Consider the following 21,829-nt stretch of genomic DNA (forward strand, 5'->3'; position numbering starts at 1 on the left):
TATGGTAATTTGTTATATATTGTATATAATATAATATAATATATTAGTACATGTTATACACTGTGTATATAATATGTACATTTTACATAAATATGTTATATTTTATATTGCTACTACTGTCCATTTTTAGTCTACTTTATACCTGCATTATCCTTTCCATCCTTACCCTTTCCATCCTTTGTAGCTGAGCTGCTGTGTGGAACCATTTCCCTTGTGGATCAATAAAGTTTGTCTAAGTCTAAGTCTAAGATGATTATTTTCAGTGTTAATAATTGAGTGGGGCCCCGGGGCCCTCTGTAGTGGAAAATTTGGGTTCTGAGGATAAAAAAAAAGGAAAATAGTACATTTTGTGGAATTTTCTGTGTGTGTGTGCATGCGTGTGTTTGTGTGTGTGTGTGTGTGTGTGTGTGTGTGTGTGTGTGTGTGATCTGCACCAAATCATTGTGTGTACATCATTTTTTCAATTATTTTTTTAATACAAGTTTTTATTTTATTTCTGCTTGTATTTCTTTTATTTGTGTTTTATCGTTGTATGTTTTTTCTTCTGTGATATGGATCCCACCTGGGATAAGAAACATATTCATTGTTAATTAAGTTGATTTATTTTAGCACAACATCACTGTGTGTACATCTATTTTATTTTTATTTTTTTAATACAAGCTTTTATTTATTTTATTTCTGCTTGTATTTCTTTTATTTGTGATTTATTGTTGTATGTTTTTTCTTGTGTGATATGGATCCTCCCTGGGATAAGAAACATATTGATTATTAATTTAGTTTATTTATTTTAGCACAAAATCATTGTGTGTACATATTTTTTTTTATTTTTTATACAAGTTTTATTTATTTTATTTCTTATTGTATTTCTTTTATGTGTGTTTTATCATTATATGTTTTTTCTTCTGTGATATGAATCCCACCTGGGATAAAAACATATTCATTATTAATTTTATTTATTTTAGCACACAATCATTGTGTGTACATCTATTTTTTTTTACACACATTTTTATTTATTTTATTTCTGCTTGTATTTCTTTTATGTGTGTTTTATTGTTGTATGTTTTTTCTTCTGTGATATGAATCCCACCTGGGATAAGAAACACATTCATTATTAATTTAGTTTATTTATTTTAGCACAAAATCGTTGTGTGTACATTTGTTTTTATTTTTTTTTATACAAGCTTTTATTTATTTTATTTCTGCTCGTATTTCTTTTATTTGTGTTTTACCGTCTTATTTTATTTCTTCTGTGATATGGATCCCACCTGGGATAAGAAACATATTTATTATTAATTAAGTTTATTTATTTTAGCACAAAATCATTGTGTGTACATAATTATTATTTTTTTTTTAAATACAAGTTTTTATTTATTTTATTTCTGCTTCTCCATCCATCCATCCATTTTCTACCGCTTGTCCCTTTTGGGGTCACGGGGGGTGGTGGAGCCTTTTTTAAATGTTTATACAAGTTTTTATTTTTTTTTAATTTCTGCTTGTATTTCTTTTATTTGTGTTTTATCGTCTTATTTTATTTCTTCTGTGATATGGATCCTCCCTGGGATAAGGAACATATTGATTATTAATTTAGTTGATCTTTGTTTGCACAAAATCATTGTGTGTACATTAAATATATTTTTTAAATTTTTATACAAGTTTTTATTTATTTTATTTCTGCTTTTATTTCTTTTATTTGTGTTTTATCGTCTTATTTTATTTCTTCTGTGATATGAATCCCCCCTGGGATAAGACACATATTCATTATTAATTAAGTTTATTTATTTTAGCACAAAATCATTGTGTGTACATTAAATATATATTTTTAATGTTTATACAAGTTTTTATTTATTTTATTTCTGCTTTTATTTCTTTTATTTGTGTTTTATCGTCTTATTTTATTTCTTCTGTGATATGGATCCTCCCTGGGATAAGGAACATATTGATTATTAATTTAGTTGATCTTTGTTTGCACAAAATCATTGTGTGTACATTAAATATATTTTTTAAATTTTCATACAAGTTTTTATTTATTTTATTTCTACTTTTATTTCTTTTATTTGTGTTTTATCGTCTTATTTTATTTCTTCTGTGATATGAATCCCCCCTGGGATAAGACACATATGCATTATTAATTAAGTTTATTTATTTTAGCACAAAATCATTGTGTGTACATAAATTGTATTTATTTTTAATTTTTTTTAATACAAGTTTTTAATTTATTTTATTTCTGCTTGTCCATCCATCCATCCATACATCCATTTTCTACTGCTTGTCTCTTTTGGGGTCAACGGGGGGTGCTGGAGCTTTTTTTTAAATTTTTATACAAGTTTTTATTTATTTTATTTCTGCTTGTATTTTTTTTATTTGTGTTTTATCATCTTATTTTTATTTCTTCTGTGATATGGGTCCCCCCTGGGATAAGAAACATATTCATTATTAATTAAGTTTATTTATTTTAGCACAAAATCATTGTGTGTACATTAAATATATATTTTTAATGTTTATACAAGTTTTTATTTATTTTATTTCTGCTTGTATTTCTTTTATTTGTGTTTTATCGTCTTATTTTTATTTCTTCTGTGATGTGGGTCCCCCCTGGGATATGAAAAATATTCATTATTAATTAAAATTATTTATTTTAGCACAAAATCATTGTGTGTACCTACATTTAAATTTTTAAAAAATTTTTTAATACAAGTTTTTATTTATTTTATTTGTGCTTGTCCATCCATCCATCCATTTTATACCGCTTGTCCCTTTTGGGGTCACGGGGGGTGCTGGAGCCTTTTTTTAAATTTTTATACACGTTTTTATTTATTTTATTTTGCTTGTACTTCTTTTATTTGTGTTTTATCGTCTTATTTTTATTTCTTCTGTGATATGGATCCCACCTGGGATAAGAAACATATTCCTTATTAATTAAGTTGATTTATTTTAGCACAAAATCATTGTGTGTACATCTATTTAAGTTTTTTTTTTAATACAAGTTTTTATTTATTTTATTTCTGCTTGTATTTCTTTTATTTGTGTTTTATCGTCTTATTTTATTTATTCTGTGATACGGATCCCCCTGGGATAAGAAACATATTGATTATTAATTTAGTTGATTTATTTTAGCCCAAAATCATTGTGTGTACATCAATTAATTTTTTTTTTTTAAAATACAAGTTTTTATTTATTTTATTTCTGCTTGTATTTCTTTTATTTGTGTTTTATCATTGTATGTTTTTTCTTCTGTGGTATGGATCCCACCTGGGATTCATTATTAATTAAGTTTATTTATTTTAGCACAAAATCATTGCGTGTACATACATTTTATTTATTTATTTTATTTTTTTAATACAAGTTTTTATTTATTTTATTTCTGCTTGTATTTCTTTTATTTGTGTTTTATCATCTTATTTTATTTAATCTGTGATATGGATCCCCCTGGGATAAGAAACATATTGATTATTAATTTAGTTGATTTATTTTAGCCCAAAATCATTGTGTGTGCATCAATTAATTTTTTTTATTTTTTTAAATACAAGTTTTTATTTATTTTATTTCTGCTTGTATTTCTTTTATTTGTGTTTTATCATTGTATGTTTTTTCTTCTGTGGTATGAATCCCACCTGGGATTCATTATTAATTAAGTTTATTTATTTTATTTTTATTTTTATTTATTTTATTTATTTATTTTATTTTTTTAATACACGTTTTTTTTAAATTTTATTTCTGCTTGTCCATCCATCCATGCATTTTATACAGCTTGTCCCTTTTGGGGTCACGGGGGGTGCTGGAGCCTTTTAAAAAAAAATGTTTTATACAAGTTCTTATTCATTTTATTTCTGCTTGTATTTCTTTTATTTGTGTTTTATCGTCTTATTTTATTTCTTCTAACCTGGGTCTGAAAAGTTGGGTTCTGAGGATTAAAAAAAAGGAAAATAATAAGGAATTTTCCGCTCATGCGCTTGTAAAATTCCAACTTTTATCATAACATTGCACAAATGTTCAGTTTTTCTTGTAAAATTTTGACTCGCCTCGAGTAAAATGACGACTTTTATTATAACACTGCCACAATTCTAACTTTTACTTGTGAAATTGTGACCTTTTTCTTGTGAAATTCCACAACAAGATTTTTTATTTCTTTTTCTTTTCATTTGCAAAGCATGCATACATTATTAAAGTTGTAAATACACATCTTTACCGGAGGTACTTTATAAGGTACGTGGCGTGGCGTGTCACGTGACGCGGTACGTGCGCGCGTCGCACCCGTACGTCACACATCTGCGCGCGCGCGCCCCCTGGGCCCAGGCCCCGCCCACACTGTCATGTAATGTTGCGCGCTGGCCCTTTAAGGGTTTTAAGGATTTGGGAGTGACGCGGATATGAAACCCAGTTTCATCTCGCTTTCCCTCCGCTATGAAAAATATTTGGACAAACTAGACGAGCAGCTGTGCGCGGCCTTTAATGAGCCAATTATGTGAGCGTGTGGACGTGACTTGTTGAAGGAAGCGACGCCTCTGCGACAAACTCCCGAGACAACTTCAGGAGAAGTTCTTTTGTATTTCCCTCGGCGGTGGTGAGGCTGGGCCAGCGGGCTGAACATGGACTGGGGCACCGAGCTTTGGGTGAGTCGCTGCGGGACATAGCGCCAAGATAGGCGGGGAGGAGGGAATGTATGCTGGCTTTATGCTTAGCTAGCTGCTGTATTTAACGGTGGTGCGTTCAGGGTCACCCACGACAATTCCCCCCTTGTAAAAGTTAGTCCAATTTAACTAACTTTTTAACTTCTTTAGGCACTCGTATAAGTCTCCACTACGCAAAAATCCCTGCTAGTTTTAGGAAAGACTCATATATATATATATATTAAATTTGTTTTTTTGTTTTTTTAAATGCAGGTGTGCCTAATGTTGTGTCCGCACATCAAGGTTGTGACGTCACATCCTTTATGTTGATGGCACTGCAAAAAAAAAAGCTGCTGCGTGTTTGTAAACACTAAGGTTGCCCAGGAGGCTTGAATGCATCAAACCAGTGTTTTTCAACCTTTTTTTTTGTTTGTTTTAATTTTTTATAATATTTATTTGATAGGGAAATCATATTACAGGTACTGAGAAAACAGACACTCTTTTTTGTTGTTGTCCCAAGCCCCTTCAGCCCCCAAAAAAATTTAAGTAAAAAAAACTAAAATAAATACAATTACAGAAAAATCATATGAGTAATATAATAAAATTATTTTTATTATATTAAAAATAAAAAAAGAACGACACAGGAAGTCCTTCATACCGACAGCCATTTCATTAAATTTTTTTCATTTATTTATCTATTTCAGGCAATGACAAAGTAAAAAGTTGACAACACATAATATAAATTAATATTGTGCAAATGGTAATGTATAGTATGTAATGCATGCCATCAGACTGTATAATGCATATGTTCATTTTGACTGTACATGTACTGTAAATGCATAATGTATTTATATTATTCACATGTGAATAACGCTGTATAATAGACTGTATTTTTGTTATTCACATGTGAATAATGCTGTATAATAGACTGTATTTTTGTTATTCACATGTGAATAATGCTGTATAATAGACTGTATTTTTGTTATTCACATGTGAATAATGCTGTATAATAGACTGTATTTATATTATTCACATGTGAATAATGCTGTATAATAGACTGTATTTATATTATTCACATGTGAATAATGCTGTATAATAGACTGTATTTATATGTGGGCTCTGTACCGAGGATGTCGTTGTGGCTTGTGCAGCCCTTTGAGACACTTGTGATTTAGGGCTGTATAAATAAACATTGAGTGATTGATTGATTGATATTATTCACATGTGAATAATGCTGTATAATAGACTGTATTTATGTTATTCACATGTGAATAATGCTGTATGATAGACTGTATTTATGTTATTCACATGTGAGTAATGCTGTATAATAGACTGTATTTATATTATTCACATGTGAATAATGCTCTATAAAAGACTGTATTTATATTATTCACATGTGAATAATGCTGTATAATAGACTGTATTTATGTTATTCACATGTGAGTAATGCTGTATAATAGACTGTATTTATATTATTCACATGTGAATAATGCTGTATAATAGACTGTATTTATATTATTCACATGTGAATAATGCTGTATAATAGACTGTATTTATATTATTCACATGTGAATAATGCTATATGATAGACTGTATTTATGTTATTCACATGTGAATAATGCTGTATAATAGACTGTATTTATGTTATTCACATGTGAATAATGCTGTGTAATAGACTGTTTATATTATTCACATGTGAATAATGTTGTATAATAGACAGTATTTGTTATTCACATGTGAATAATGCTGTATAATAGACTGTATTTATGTTATTCACATGTGAATAATGCTCTATAATAGACTGTATTTATATTATTCACATGTGAATAATGCTCTATAATAGACTGTATTTATGTTATTCACATGTGAATAATGCTGTATAATAGACTGTATTTATATTATTCACATGTGAATAATGCTGTATAATAGACAGTATTTATGTTATTCACATGTGAATAATGCTGTATAATAGACTGTATTTATATTATTCACATGTAAAAAATACCCAAGTGTTTATTGTGAGCGAACTGTGGTGCTGAATTTCCCCGAGGGATCAATAAAGTACTTTCTATTCTATTCTATAACACCCCCTATAACTAATTACGCAGCCCCAGGTCAAGTCAAGTTGTTTTGGTGTACCCCTCAGAATATACTTAATTTTCTCGAAATCTAAGAAAAACATCAGGTCCTTAAGCCATACTGTGGTTTCCACTCCAAATAAATCCTTCTGCGAGCTATTAATGATACAAAGGCGATACTATCCCTAAAAGTCTGCTTAATTTTTTTGAGAGCTTGGTGCGATTCCAAAAATAGCCGATTCTGCACAAATTGTTGTGCATCTGCAAGATGTTTAAAAATGTTTGAAAAATGACCAGAACTTGCGTGTCATGTTTGCAGGAGTCTATTGACAGCGATTACATGTGTCTGCAGTGTTGGCATACATTTGGGAAAGTTTAGCCTTAGTAAAATATGTGCGATGGACAACCTTAAACTGTGTTAGATTAAGCTTTGAACAAGAAGTGCTGTCATTTATTTGATTTCCAGTCATTGTCATCCAAAACTTTGCCAAACTCAGCAGCCGATATTGACAGTAAAAGGTAATTCTGGCAATTGTTGGATATGAATTCAAACCATAGTCAAGCATGCATTAATATAGCTCTTGTCTCAAAGTAGGTGTACTGTCACCACCTGTCAGATCACACCCTGACTTATTTGGACTTTTTTTTTGCTGTTTTCCTGTGTGTAGTGTTTTAGTTCTTGTCTTGCTCTCCTATTTTGGTGTTGATTGTCATGTCATGTATGGATGTACTTTGTGGACGCCGTCTGCTGCTCCACGCGCTGTAAGTCTTTGCTGTCGTCCAGCATTCTGTTTTTATTTACTTTCGGTTTTAGCTTGGTTTTGCATAGCCAATGCCTTTTCTTTGGGGCACTCACCTTTTGTTTATTTTTGGTTTAAGCGTTAGCTACTCGTTTTACCTGCAAACCATCGTCGCCGTTCCCGACATCTACAAAGCAATTAGCTACCTGCTGCCACCTACTGATATGGAAGAGTATTACACGGTTACTCTTCCGAGCTCTAGACAGCATAGACACTCAACAACGGATTATAATTACTGATTTTGCAAAAAATATTTTTAACCCAATTAGGTGAAATTACATAATCTCCCACGGCACACCAGACTGTATCTCACGGTACACTAGTGTGCCGCGGCACAGTGGTTGAAAAACACTGTATGACACCATTTGGGGATAGGCTCCATAGTTGACGCTTAGCTTCCATAGAGATGCTGTTATTTTACATTTGCAACCAAATCATCATCCAGTAGGGCCTCATTGATGCACAAAAAGGTATGAGTTGTATTATAATAATAATTACATTACCGCTTCTATGTTAACTACCTCTCTTTGAGTCAGAACTTCAAATTGTATCAGGTAACGATCGCACATTACTTTAGTGTACGGGAGTATCATGACTTTGGAGGTGGTGACGCCCCTGACAAGCACTAGATCTATTGTATTACCGTTGCGATGCGTGGGTTCATTTATTATTTGTGTAAGACCACAGCTATCAATTATAGTCTGGAGCGCCACGCACGGAGGGCCCGATGGGGGATTCATATGGATATTAAAATCCCCCATTATAATTATATTATCTGCGTGCGTCACAAGATCAGCAACAAACTCTGAGAATTCACTGATAAAGTCAATTTTCTGCTGGATCTACTCTCTATTTTATGCTGCAGCTGTTATGTAATATTGTACATGGTCATTGTTATATATTGTATATGTTATATAAAAATATATCAGTATATATCATATACTGTATACATAATATGTAAATATTACAATTTGTTATATTTTATATTGCTACTACGGTACATTTTAGTCTACTTTATACCTGCATTATCCTTAGTAACTGAGCTACTGTGTGGAACTATTTCCCTTGTGGATCATTAAAGTCTGTCTAAGTCTAAGTTTAAGTTTAGTTAATCAATAACACAAGGGCGTTTAAGCATGGTTACTACTTTGGTAAAGCCGACACATGTGCGTCGGCAATTTTATTATTGCAAGAATGCAAAAGAAGTTCACCCGCAGTGCATCAAAAATGCTGATTATTACTCCTTGTTCATTTTGCTGGCACAAAAAAGCATTCTGACCATAAGATCAAAGAACCTAAAGGTAAACAATGATGCAGTAAAGCAACTGTGCACGTTTCATCATCATTTAGCTCATCCACTTGAATCAAAATTAGAGATGTCCGATAATATCGGCCTGCCGATATTATCGGCCGATATATGCGTTAAAATGTAATATCGGAAATTATCGGTATCGTTTTTTTTATCGGTATCGTTTTTTTTAAATTTATTTTATTTTTAAATCAACATAAAAAACACAAGATACACTTACAATTAGTGCACCAACCCAAAAAACCTCCCTCCCCCATTTACACTCATTCACACAAAAGGGTTGTTTCTTTCTGTTATTAATATTCTGCTTCCTACATTATATATCAATATATATCAATACAGTCTGCAAGGGATACAGTCCGTAAGCACACATGATTGTGCGTGCTGCTGCTCCACTAATAGTACTAACCTTTCACAGTTAATTTTACTAATTTTCATTCATTACTAGTTTCTATGTAACTGTTTTTATATTGTTGTACTTTCTTTTTTATTCAAGAAAATGTTTTTAATTTATTTATCTTATTTTACTAATTTTTAAAAAAAGTACCTTATCTTCACCATACCTGGTTGTCCAAATTAGGCATAATAATGTGTTAATTCCACGACTGCATATATCGGTTGATATCGGTATCGGTTGATATCGGTATCGGTAATTAAAGAGTTGGACAATATCGGAATATCGGATATCGGCAAAAAGCCATTATCGGACATCCCTAATCAAAATGCGTTCTCGCTTGTCATGTTCGGTTAAGTCATGGGGTCGGCAACCCCAAATGTTAAAAGAGCCTTATTAGACGGAAAAAACTAACAAAAAAAATGTCTGGAGCCACAAAAAATGTAAAGGTCTTATATAAGTGTTATAATGAAGGCAACACATGATGTAAGTGTCTATATTAGCTATATTAGCCTACTATCAAAATGACTTTAAAAGTCTTGTATAAGTGTTATAATGAAGACAACACATGATGTAAGTGTCTATATTAGCCTACTATCAAAATGACTTTAAAAGTCTTATATAAGTGTTATAATGAAGACAACACATGATGTAAGTGTCTATATTAGCTATATTAGCCTACTATCAAAATGACTTTAAAAGTCTTGTATAAGTGTTATAATGAAGACAACACATGATGTAAGTGTCTATATTAGCCTACTATCAAAATGACTTTAAAAGTCTTATATAAGTGTTATAATGAAGACAACACATGATGTAAGTGTCTATATTAGCTATATTAGCCTACTATCAAAATGACTGCGTCGCAGGCTGACGCAAATCTTCGTTGTCAGAAATGTTGAAATTAGAGATGTCCAATAATGGCTTTTTTGCCGATATTCCGATATTGTCCATCTCTTAATTACCGATTCCGATATCTACTGATATATACAGTCGTGGAATGAACACATTATTATTAGGGATGTCCGATAATGGCTTTTTGCCGATATCCGATATTCCGATATTGTCCAACTCTTTAATTACCGATACCGATATCAACCGATACCGATATCAACCGATATATGCAGTCGTGGAATTAACACATTATTATGCCTAATTTGGACAACCATGTATGGTGAAGATAAGGTACTTTTTAAAAAAAATAAAAAATAAGAGAACTAAATTAAAAACATTTTCTTGAATAAAAAAGAAAGTAAAACAATATAAAAACAGTTACATAGAAACTAGTAATGAATGAAAATGAGTCAAATTAACTGTTAAAGGTTAGTACTATTAGTGGACCAGCAGCAAGCACAATCATGTGTGCTTACGGACTGTATCCCTTGCAGACTGTATTGATATATATTGATATGTAATGTAGGAACCAGAATATTGATAACAAAAAGAAATGGGGGGAGGGAGGTTTTTTGGGTTGGTGCACTAATTGTAAGTGTATCTTGTGTTTTTTATGTTGATTTAATAAAAAAAAAACCAAAAAATCCCGATACAGATAATAAAAAAACCGATACCGATAATTTCCGATATTACATTTTAACGCATTTATCGGCCGATAATATCGGCAGGCCGATATTATTGGACATCCCTAATTATTATGCCTAATTTTGTTGTGATGCCCCGCTGGATGCATTAAACAATGTAACAATGTTTTCCAAAATAAATCAACTCAAGTTATGGGAAAAAAAATGCCAACATGGCACTGCCATATTTATTATTGAAGTCACAAAGTGCATTATTTTTTTTAACATGCCTCAAAACAGCAGCTTGGAATTTGGGACATGCTCTCCCTGAGAGAGCATGAGGAGGTTGAGGTGGGCGGGGTAGGTGGGGCGGGGTTGAGGTGGGTAGTGGGGGTGTATATTGTTGCGTCCCGGAAGAGTTAGTGCTGCAAGGGGTTCTGGGTGTTTGTTCTGTTGTGTTACGTTGCGGATGTTCTCCCGAAATGTGTTTGTCATTCTTCTTTGGTGTGGGTTCACAGTGTGGCGCATATTTGTAACAGTGTTGAAGTTGTTTATACGTCCACCCTCAGTGTGACCTGTATGGCTGTTCATCAAGTATGCCTTGCATTCACTTGTGTGTGTGTGAAAAGCCGTAGATATTATGTGACTGGGCACGCGAAGGCAGTGCCTTCAAGGTTTATTGGTGCTCTGTACTTCCTATGTTAAAAAGTCATAAATTTTACTTTTTGAAACCGGTACCGATAATTTCCGATATCACGTTTTAAGGCATTTATCGATATTATCGGACATCCCTAGTACTAATACATTACATGGTATGCAAATAACTAAACAAGTAAAACATTGAGAGGACTACAGTTTCAGTAAGTAGATAATTTGCAGGCTTTTTCATTCACACATCTTGGTGGTGTGCAGAGCGACTGCTTTAGTGATCGTTCTCCACTAGGGGCGCAACGATTAGTCGACATTGTCCACAATAAAACATTTTTTGTGGCAGTACATCTGATACACCAGTTTTTTAGTCATTCCCAAATAATTTTTTTAGATCTTTAAGATTGAAGGTTTAGCCGCCATTATGATGTGCGGTCATGTTTTCTGATGACCGTAACTTGAACTATACAAAGTATTTCAATGGTTGGAATCTGCGCTTTTGCATGATATACTAGTTACTATGGTCATTTTAATTAGTTACTATGGTAATCTAATTAAGTACTACGGTAATTAAGTCACAGCAGCTCAGACGAGGCACCAAGCAGTGTGGGTGGGGAGCGTTTCCACAGAGTCAGCCTGAAATGCGGGTGCCAGGGACAGACGCGGAAGGAGTTTTTTACAACAAAGTTCTAAATCTTAGTGATGTATCACATATATCAGATTGTAGGTGGTTTATTTTTACCCTTCACGTTCATATTCCGCTATGTTTGTTGCATTTTTGTTGCGTTTCTGTCAGGTTCAAACACCAAACTATCTATTACACAAGACAAGAAGAAGGAATCGGGCAGAGACAGAGTTGAATTTTGCTCATGAGGAGAGACGTATTGGGCTGTGCACTCAGTTACAGTTTCACCCTACGCTCTAAGGCAGTGGTTCTCAACATTTTTTCAGTGATGTACCCCCTGTGAACATTATTTTAATTCAAGTACCCCCTAATCCAGGGGTGTCCAAACTTTTTCCACTGAGGGCCACACACGGAAAAATGTAAGCGTACGGGGGCCATTTGGATATTTTTCATTTTCAAACCATAACAAAATATATAGTTTTTTTTTTTTTAACCTTTAGGGCTCCCGGGGACCAATCAAAGGTAAAGGGTCTTAGTCATTAAAATGTTAAAAATAAGTCAAATTATTATTATTATTTTTTACAGTATATCTCTATATCAGGGGTCACCAACCTTTTTGAAAGCAAGAGCTACTTCTTGGGTAGTGATTAATGCGAAGGGCTACCAGTTTGATACACACTTAGATAAATTGCCGAAAATAGCCAATTTGCTCAATTTACCTTTAACTCTATGTTATTATTAATAATTAATGATATTTACACTTAATTGAACGGTTTAAAAGAGGAGAAAACACGAAAAAAATGACAATAAAATTTTGAAACATAGTTTATCTTCAATTTCGACTCTTTAAAATTCAAAATTCAACCGAAAAAAAGAAGAGGAAAAACTAGCTAATTCGAATCTTTTTGAAAAAATAAAAAAAATAATTTATGGAACATCATTAGTAATTTTTCCTGATTAAGATTAATTTTAGAATTTGGATGACATGTTTTAAATAGGTTAAAATCCAATCTGCACTTTGTTAGAATATATAACAAATTGGACCAAGCTATATTTCTAACAAAGACAAATCATTATTTCTTCTAGATTTTCCAGAACAAAAATGTTAAAAGAAATTCAAAAGACTTTGAAATAAGATTTAAATTTGATTCTACAGATTTTCTAGGTTTGCCAGAATAATTTTAATCATAATAAGTTTGAAGAAATATTTCACAAATATTCTTCGTCGAAAAAACAGAAGCTAAAATGAAGAATTAAATTAAAATGTATTTATTATTCTTTACAATAAAAAAAAAAAAATTACTTGAACATTGATTTAAATTGTCAGGAAAGAAGAGGAAGGAATTTAAAAGGTAAAAAGGTATATGTGTTTAAAAATCCTAAAATCATTTTTAAGGTTGTATTTTTTCTCTAAAATTGTCTCTCTGAAAATTATAAGAGGCAAAGTAAAACAAATAATGAATTTATTTAAACAAGTAAAGACCAAGTCTTTAAAATATTTTCTTGGATTTTCAAATTCTATTTGAGTTTTGTCTCTCTTAGAATTAAAAATGTCGGGCAAAGCGAGACCAGCTTGCTAGTAAATAAATAAAATTTAAAAAAATAGAGGCATCTCACTGGTAAGTGCTGCTATTTGAGCTATTTTTAGAACAGGCCAGCGGGCTACTCATCTGGTCCTTACGGGCTACCTGGTGCCCGCGGGCACCGCGTTGGTGACCCCTGCTCTATATCAACTTCAGGTTGATATCAAGTAAAAAAACAAACAGGTTTTTATGCCTTTTCTATCAAAGACAACTTTGTTTTGTATAGTAAAACTGAAATATGCAGTATTTAGAAATTAGAGCCCTAAAAGATCAATAATGCAGGACACCATTGATTTGAATTCTTTAATATTTTTGAGTAATCACAGTGAAAAGTTAAATAAAATCCCACTAAATATATTTAGGAACCAAAAGGTCCCCCACTCATAAAGTGATACATTTTTATTATTATTTTTTTTTACTTTTCACACTTAAATTACGAGATCAGTTTCAGATATATCTGTCGATTGTACGTTTGAAGTATTATTTTGTTTGTTTTATGCGCTTTTGTCAAATAAAACTTTGATGTTTTTATATGACAACCACACAATATATGCAATATTTTTTCCACATAAAACATTTTAAAGTGACATTTTTTAAGTAATAATTCATTGTAACATAGATTTTTTTTCTTTTTCTTGAGCATTGGCAAAAATAAAAATAAACAAAGACAAAAGAAAACAAAACAGCCTGCATGGCAGCTTTGTGTCAACATTGCAACTTTTTCTCGTGAGATTTCACCTCATTCCACTGTTTTAAAATGTTTTTTTTTTAAATTTTTGCAATACTATAAATTTTGCAATTTTTGCAGAATGTGTGGGGGGCCACTAAACGATTAGCTGCAAAGTATTTTGGGTTGAAAAAAAGAGATAAAGAAGTAAAATACAGCACTATGTCATCAGTTTCTGATTTATTAAATTGTATAACAGTGCAAAATATTGCTCATTTCTTGTGGTCTTTCTTGAACTATTTGGGAAAAAAAGATATAAAAATAACTAAAAACTTGTTGAAAAATAAACAAGTGATTCAATTATAAATAAAGATTTCTACACATAGAAGTAATCATCAACTTAAAGTGCCCTCTTTGGGGATTGTAATAGAGATCCATCTGGATTCATACTTAATTCTAAACATTTCTTCACAATAAAATAAATCTTTAACATCAATATTTATGGAACATTTCCACAAAATATCTAGCTGTCAACACTGAATATTGCATTGTTGCATTTCTTTTCACAGTTCTTTTTGACAGACATTTTAAAAAAATCTCACGTACCCCTTCAAGTACCCCCAGGGGTATGCGTACCCCCATTTGAGCCCCACGTGCTCCTCTATTTATTCAGGAGGTCCCTAGTTAACATCACTGAGGCTGCTTCTGAAGGCAGGGGTAATGCAAGCAGCCCCCAGTAGACACAACACGTGATTATTCAGAATGGAAATGTGCTGACGCTCGTGATTTCGCCCCCGTCTCTGTTTTGTCTGCGTTGAGGTACAAAGTACAACTTCAGTACCATTGATAATAACTATAGCAACGGCCTTTAAGCATAAGAGTTGTGTGATAACTTATACGTAATTATTCGAACAGTTTCGCTTGATTGTAAAGTATGTGGATGGAGAGGGGGTGTGATGTTCACATGTTGTCAATATTCAGTGTTTTATCCTTCATAGTTAATATTGTAAATCCCACATTCTTTATTCTAATGGGTGTCTCATTCAGTAAAAAAAATTAATATTCCATTCTGTTTTTTTAAGGCGGTCTGTCATAACGTTTTTAGCATTCAGACATAATTGTGAGGTTTTGTATTAGTGTTCCTAAAAATAGATATACCGGCCCCCAGACACATTTTTTTCTCTAAATTTGGCCCCCCGAGGCAAAATAATTGCCCAGGCCTGATTTATTAGATAGCTAACATGTTAAGAATTAATCAATAATACAATTCTATACATTGAGTCTATTAGAGCGCTAAAACTACCGTAAATTAATCAATAGTCAATATACAGGTGGGCAGCTTTTTAACTACATCAATACAAAATGCTTGTTTTCTGTTTGAGTCGGTTAGATTTTTGTTTTGTTGTTTGTTTTTATTGCTGCTATTTTACCTGCTTTTTAATTTTTTTTTTATACATAAACAATGTTATTTAAATTTTTTTTTAGCAATTTGCCTTTCTTTTCTTTTAAATGAACAGCATTTTAATGGCCGTTTTTAATTTTTGTAACAGCTGAATGAGCAGCAGTTATAGTATAAATAAATAAGTCATCTTTGTTTATAAGCACATGCCTGAACTAAATTAAGCTGCATTATAGATCGATGGAAAAATGATAGCCATTAAATATGTGTACGCTTTATAATCCGACTAGTCAACTAATGGTGATGACAAGGCGACATTCAAATGAGTCGTTAGTTGCAGCCCTATCTCCACTGTGCTTCTTTCTTATCGTACACGGCATCAGCATACCTACCTGGTGTGAGTCACTCCACCGCAGTAAGCTGCTTAGTTTGTTTTGTTGTCACGGTCTTGTTCGCCTCGTAAAGATTTGCATTTCCTGCACTCCGCTGGAGGCTTCTGTTGCTTTTTCAACCAAACTTTGAAGCGTGCAGTCATTTTGTTCCATGCCTGTTTCCACAAAACCAAACTACTAACAACAAAGGTCTCGCCTTAGTTAGTGTCAGCTTTAAAGGCCTACTGAAATGATTTTTTTTTTTTATTTAAACGGGGATAGCAGATCCATTCTATGTGTCATACTTGATCATTTCGCGACATTGCCATATTTTTGCTGAAAGGATTTAGTAGAGAACAACGACGATAAAGTTCGCAACTTTTGGTCGCTGATAAAAAAAGCCTTGCCCCTACTGGAAGTAGCGTGACGTCACAGGCTGGAGGGCTGCTCACATTTCCCCATTGTTTACACCAGCAGCGAGAGAGATTCGGACCGAGAAAGCGATGATTACCCCATTAATTTGAGCCAGGATGAAAGATTTGTGGATGAGGAACGTGAGAGTGAAGGACTAGAGTGCAGTGCAGGACGTATCTTTTTTAGTTCTGACCGTAACTTAGGTACAAGCTGGCTCATTGGATTCCACACTCTCTCCTTTTTCTATTGTGGATCACGGATTTGTATTTTAAACCACCTGGGATACTATATCCTCTTGAAAATGAGAGTCGAGAACGCGAAATGGACATTCACAGTGACTTTTATCTCCACGACAATACATCGGTGAAGCTCTTTAGCTACTGAGCTAACGTGATAGCATCGGGCTCAAATGCAGATAGAAACAAAATAAATAAGCCCCTGACTGGAAGGATAGACAGAAAATCAACAATACTATTAAACCACGGACATGTAAATACACGGTTAATAATTTACAGCTTGGCGAAGCTTAAAAATGCTGTTGCTAACGACGCCATTGAAGCTAACTTAGCAACGGGACCTCACAGAGCTATGCTAAAAACATTAGCTATCTACCTACGCCAGCCAGCCCTCATCTGCTCATCAACACCCGTGCTCACCTGCGTTCCAGCGATCGACGGCGCGACGAAGGACTTCACCCGATCATCGATGCGGTCGGCGGCTAACGTCGGATAGCGCGTCTGCTATCCAAGTCAAAGTCCTCCTGGTTGTGTTGCTGCAGCCAGCCGCTAATACACCGATCCCACCTACAGCTTTCTTCTTTGCAGTCTCCATTGTTCATTAAACAAATTGCAAAAGATTCGCCAACACAGATGTCCAGAATACTGTGGAATTTTGAGATGAAAACCGAGCTTTTTGTATTGGATACAATGGTGTACCAATACTTCCGTTTAACTAGTGACGTCACGCGCATACGTCATCATACATAGACGTTTTCAAGCGGAAGTTTCACGGGAAATTTAAAATGTCACTTTATAAGTTAACCCGGCCGTATTGGCATGTGTTGCAATGTTAAAGGCCTACTGAAACCCACTACTACCGACCACGCAGTCTGATAGTTTATATATCAATGATGAAATCTTAACATTATAACACATGCCAATACGGCCGGGTTAACTTATAAAGTGACATTTTAAATTTGCCGCTAAACTTCCGGTTCGAAACGCCTCTGAGGATGACGTATGCGCGTGACGTAGCCCGACGAACACGGGTATGCCTTCCACATTGAAGCCGGTACGAAAAAGCTCTGTTTTCATTTCATAATTCCACAGTATTCTGGACATCTGTGTTCGTGAATCTGTTTCAATCATGTTCATTGCATTATGGAGAAGGAAGCCAAGCAAGCAAAGAAGAAAGTTGTCGGTGCGAAATGGACGTATTTTTCGAACGTAGTCAGCCACAACAGTACACAGCCGGCGCTTCTTTGTTTACATTCCCGAAAGATGCAGTCAAGATGGAAGAACTCGGATAACAGAGACTCTAACCAGGAGGACTTTTGATTTGGATACACAGACGCCTGTAGAGAACTGGGACAACACAGACTCTTACCAGGATTACTTTGATTTGGATGACAAAGACGCAGACGTGCTACTGTGAGTATGCAGCTTTGGCTTTTTTTTGCGTATGTACGTAACTTTTTTAAAATATATAAGCTTTATGAACCTTGGGTTAGGTGAACGGTCTTTTGGGCTGAGTGATTGTGTGTGTTGATCATGTGTTTGAATTGTATTGGCGTGTTCTATGGAGCTAGGAGCTAGCAGAGGAGCTAGGAGCTAGCATAACACGTACCGTACCGTAAGTGCACGTCACGTACGTAACTTTTTAAAAATATATAAGCTTTATGAACCTTGGGTTAGGTGAACGGTCTTTTGGGCTGAGTGATTGTGTGTGTTGATCGGGTGTTTGAATTGTATTGGCGTGTTCTATGGAGCTAGGAGCTAGCAGAGGAGCTAGGAGCTAGCATAACAAACACGCAGGTGTTATTATGCAGGATTAATTTGTGGCATATTAAATATAAGCCTGGTTGTGTTGTGGCTAATAGAGTATATATATGTCTTGTGTTTATTTACTGTTGTAGTCATTCCCAGCTGAATATCAGGTACCGTGAGTATGCAGCCTTGGCTGCTAAACATTCGATAACTTGACCGTATGTGCGCGTCACGTACGTAACTTTTTAAAAATATATAAGCTTTATGAACCTTGGGTTAGGTAAACGGTCTTTTGGGCTGAGTGATTGTGTGTGTTGATCAGGTGTTTGAATTGTATTGGCGTGTTCTATGGAGCTAGGAGCTAGCAGAGGAGCTAGGAGCTAGCATAACAAACACGCAGGTGTTTTTATGCAGGATTAATTTGTGGCATATTAAATATAAGCCTGGTTGTGTTGTGGCTAATAGAGTATATATATGTCTTGTGTTTATTTACTGTTGTAGTCATTCCCAGCTGAATATCAGGTCACCCCCGGCTCTCACAGCATCTTCCCTATCTGAATAGCTTCAACTCCCCACTAGTCCTTCACTTGCACTTTACTCATCCACAAATCTTTCATCCTCGCTCAAATTAATGGGGAAATTGTCGCTTTCTCGGTCCGAATCTCTCTCACTTCATGCGGCCATCATTGTAAACAATAGGGAACTTTGCGTATATGTTCAACTGACTACGTCACGCTACTTCCGGTAGGTGCAAGCCTTTTTTTTATCAGATACCAAAAGTTGCAATCTTTATCGTCGTTGTTCTATACTAAATCCTTTCAGCAAAAATATGGCAATATCGCGAAATGATCAAGTATGACACATAGAATAGATCTGCTATCCCCGTTTAAATAAAAAAAATTCATTTCAGTAGGCCTTTAAGATTTCATCATTGATATATAAACTATCAGACTGCGTGGTCGCTAGTAGTGGCTTTCAGTAGGCCTTTAAGATATGTTTTCGTAGGTGTGCCGCTAAGGAAATCAGAGGGGTGGAATCTACGGAAGAAGACAAAAAATATTTATCTTTTGTTACATTTCTAAATCGTCTTCGACAAAAACCTCAAATTTGTCGATAAAGTGGATAAATCACCCAGATGGAATGAAGTTACTGCCAAAACTCCACAAATGTTCCACAAACACACAAAAGGATTTGCAAGGAGAATAACAATTTTATTCAAGTTAAAGCAATTTGTAAGTAGAACTAAAATTTTGTTGAAATTAAAGACAATTTTCTTCAATTTAAAGGCCTACTGAAAGCCACTACTAGCGACCACGCAGTCTGATAGTTTATATATCAATGATGACATCTTAACATTGCAACACATGCCAATACGGCCGGGTTAACTTATAAAGTGACATTTTAAATTTCCCGCGAAACTTCCGGTTGAAAACGTCTATGTATGATGACGTATGCGCGTGACGTCAATGGTTGAAGCGGAAGTATTCGGACACCATTGTATCCAATACAAAAAGCTCTGTTTTCATCGCAAAATTCCACAGTATTCTGGACATCTGTGTTGGTGAATCTTTTGCAATTTGTTTAATGAACAATGAAGACTGCAAAGAAGAAAGCTGTAGGTGGGATCGGTGTATTAGCGGCTGGCTGCAGAAACACAACCAGGAGGACTTTGACTTGGATAGCAGACGCGCTATCCGACGCTAGCCGCCGACCGCATCGATTAACGGGTGAAGTCCTTCGTCGCTCCGTCGATCGCTGGAACGCAGGTGAGCACGGGTGTTGATGAGCAGATGAGGGCTGGCTGGCGTAGGGGGATAGCTAATGTTTTTAGCATAGGTCGGTGAGGTCCCGTAGCTAAGTTAACTTCAATGGCGTCGTTAGCAACAGCATTGTTAAGCTTCGCCAGGCTGGAAAGCATTAACTGTGTAGTTACATGTCCATGGTTTAATAGTATTGTTGATCTTCTGTCTATCCTTCCAGTCAGGGGCTTATTTCTTTTGTTTCTATCTGCAGTTAAGCCCGATGCTATCACGTTAGCTCCGTAGCTAAAGTGCTATTGTCGTGGAGATAAAAGTCACTGTGATTGTCCATTTCGCGTTCTCGACTCTCAGTTTCAAGAGGATATAGTATCTGAGGTGGTTTAAAATACAAATCCGTGATCCACAATAGAAAAAGGAGAAAGTGTGGAATCCAATGAGACCTTGTACCTAAGTTACGGTCAGAGCGAAAAAAGATACGTCCTGCACTGCACTCTAGTCCTTCACTCTCACGTTCCTCATCCACAAATCTTTCATCCTCACTCAAATTAATGGGGTAATCGTCGCTTTCTCGGTCCGAATCGCTCTCGCTGCTGGTGTAAACAATGTGCAGATGTGAGGAGCCTTTCAACCTGTGACGTCACGCTACTTCCGGTACAGGCAAGGCTTTTTTTTATCAGCGACCAAAAGTTGCGAACTTTATCGTCGATGTTCTCTACTAAATCCTTTCAGCAAAAATATGGCAATATCGCGAAATGATGAAGTATGACACATAGAATGGATCTGCTATCCCCGTTTAAATAAAAAAAAATTCATTTCAGTAGGCATTTAATACTTTAGGCACTGTTTTTCCACTTTTTGTTCCACACATGCGATTCTTCCATTCTCACCAGCAGCATCCATAATTCACACTCCACAACAACAGGTGGTGCTGCCGAGTCAATTTAAGGGCGACTGACTTACTGATTTGCGGCAGTGCCGTCAGCCAAAAATTACAGTAGATTAGGGCTGGGCGATATGGCCTTTTTTTAATATCTGGATATTCTTAGGCCATGTCACGATACACCATATATATGTGGATATTTTGCTTTAGCCTTGAATGAACACTTGATGCATATAATCACAGCAGTATGATGATTCTATGTGTATACATTAAAACATTCTTCTTCATACTGCATTAATATATGCTACTTTTAAACTTTCATGCAGAGAGGGAAATCACAACTAAGTCAATTGACCAAAAGTGTATTTATTAAACAGTTATTAAGCAGTGGCACAAACATTGATATCATTTCAAAACAAAGTGCAAGATTGTCAGAGACATTTTAAAACAAGCTATTAGTGCACTTTTGTGCATGATGTCACTAAGATGACTTATCAAAACAACATTAGATTGAAAGGCCTACTGAAATGAATTTTTTTTATTTAAACGGGGCTAGCAGATCCATTCTATGTGTCATACTTGATCATTTCGCGATATTGCCATATTTTTGCTGAAAGGATTTAGTAGAGAACATCGACGATAAAGTTCGCAACTTTTGGTCGCTGATAAAAAAAGCCTTGCCTGTACCGGAAGTAGCGTGACGTCACAGGTTGAAAGGCTCCTCACATTTCCCCATTGTTTACACCAGCAGCTAGAGAGATTCGGACCGAGAAAGCGACGATTACCCCATTA

General features: G+C 34.6%; 1 protein-coding gene across 3 annotated transcripts in view; it reads left to right on the forward strand.

Annotated features, from left to right (window-relative positions):
- The first annotated feature begins 4,307 nt into the window (after nt 1–4,307).
- Nucleotides 4,308–21,829, forward strand: part of LOC133651786 (cdc42-interacting protein 4 homolog) — a 108,167-nt gene continuing 90,645 nt past the window's right edge. For 2 of the 3 annotated variants that reach the window (XM_062049908.1, XM_062049909.1), the window contains exon 1: nt 4,308–4,610. In XM_062049908.1, the coding sequence (XP_061905892.1) occupies nt 4,587–4,610 (24 nt within the window). In that variant the 5' untranslated portion in view covers nt 4,308–4,586. The remainder of the gene's footprint in view (nt 4,611–21,829) is intronic. The other variant, XM_062049910.1, reaches the window with a different exon arrangement.

This window comes from Entelurus aequoreus, linkage group LG06, assembly GCF_033978785.1.
Source record: "Entelurus aequoreus isolate RoL-2023_Sb linkage group LG06, RoL_Eaeq_v1.1, whole genome shotgun sequence".
In the NCBI taxonomy this organism is placed as follows: Eukaryota; Metazoa; Chordata; class Actinopteri; order Syngnathiformes; family Syngnathidae; genus Entelurus; species Entelurus aequoreus.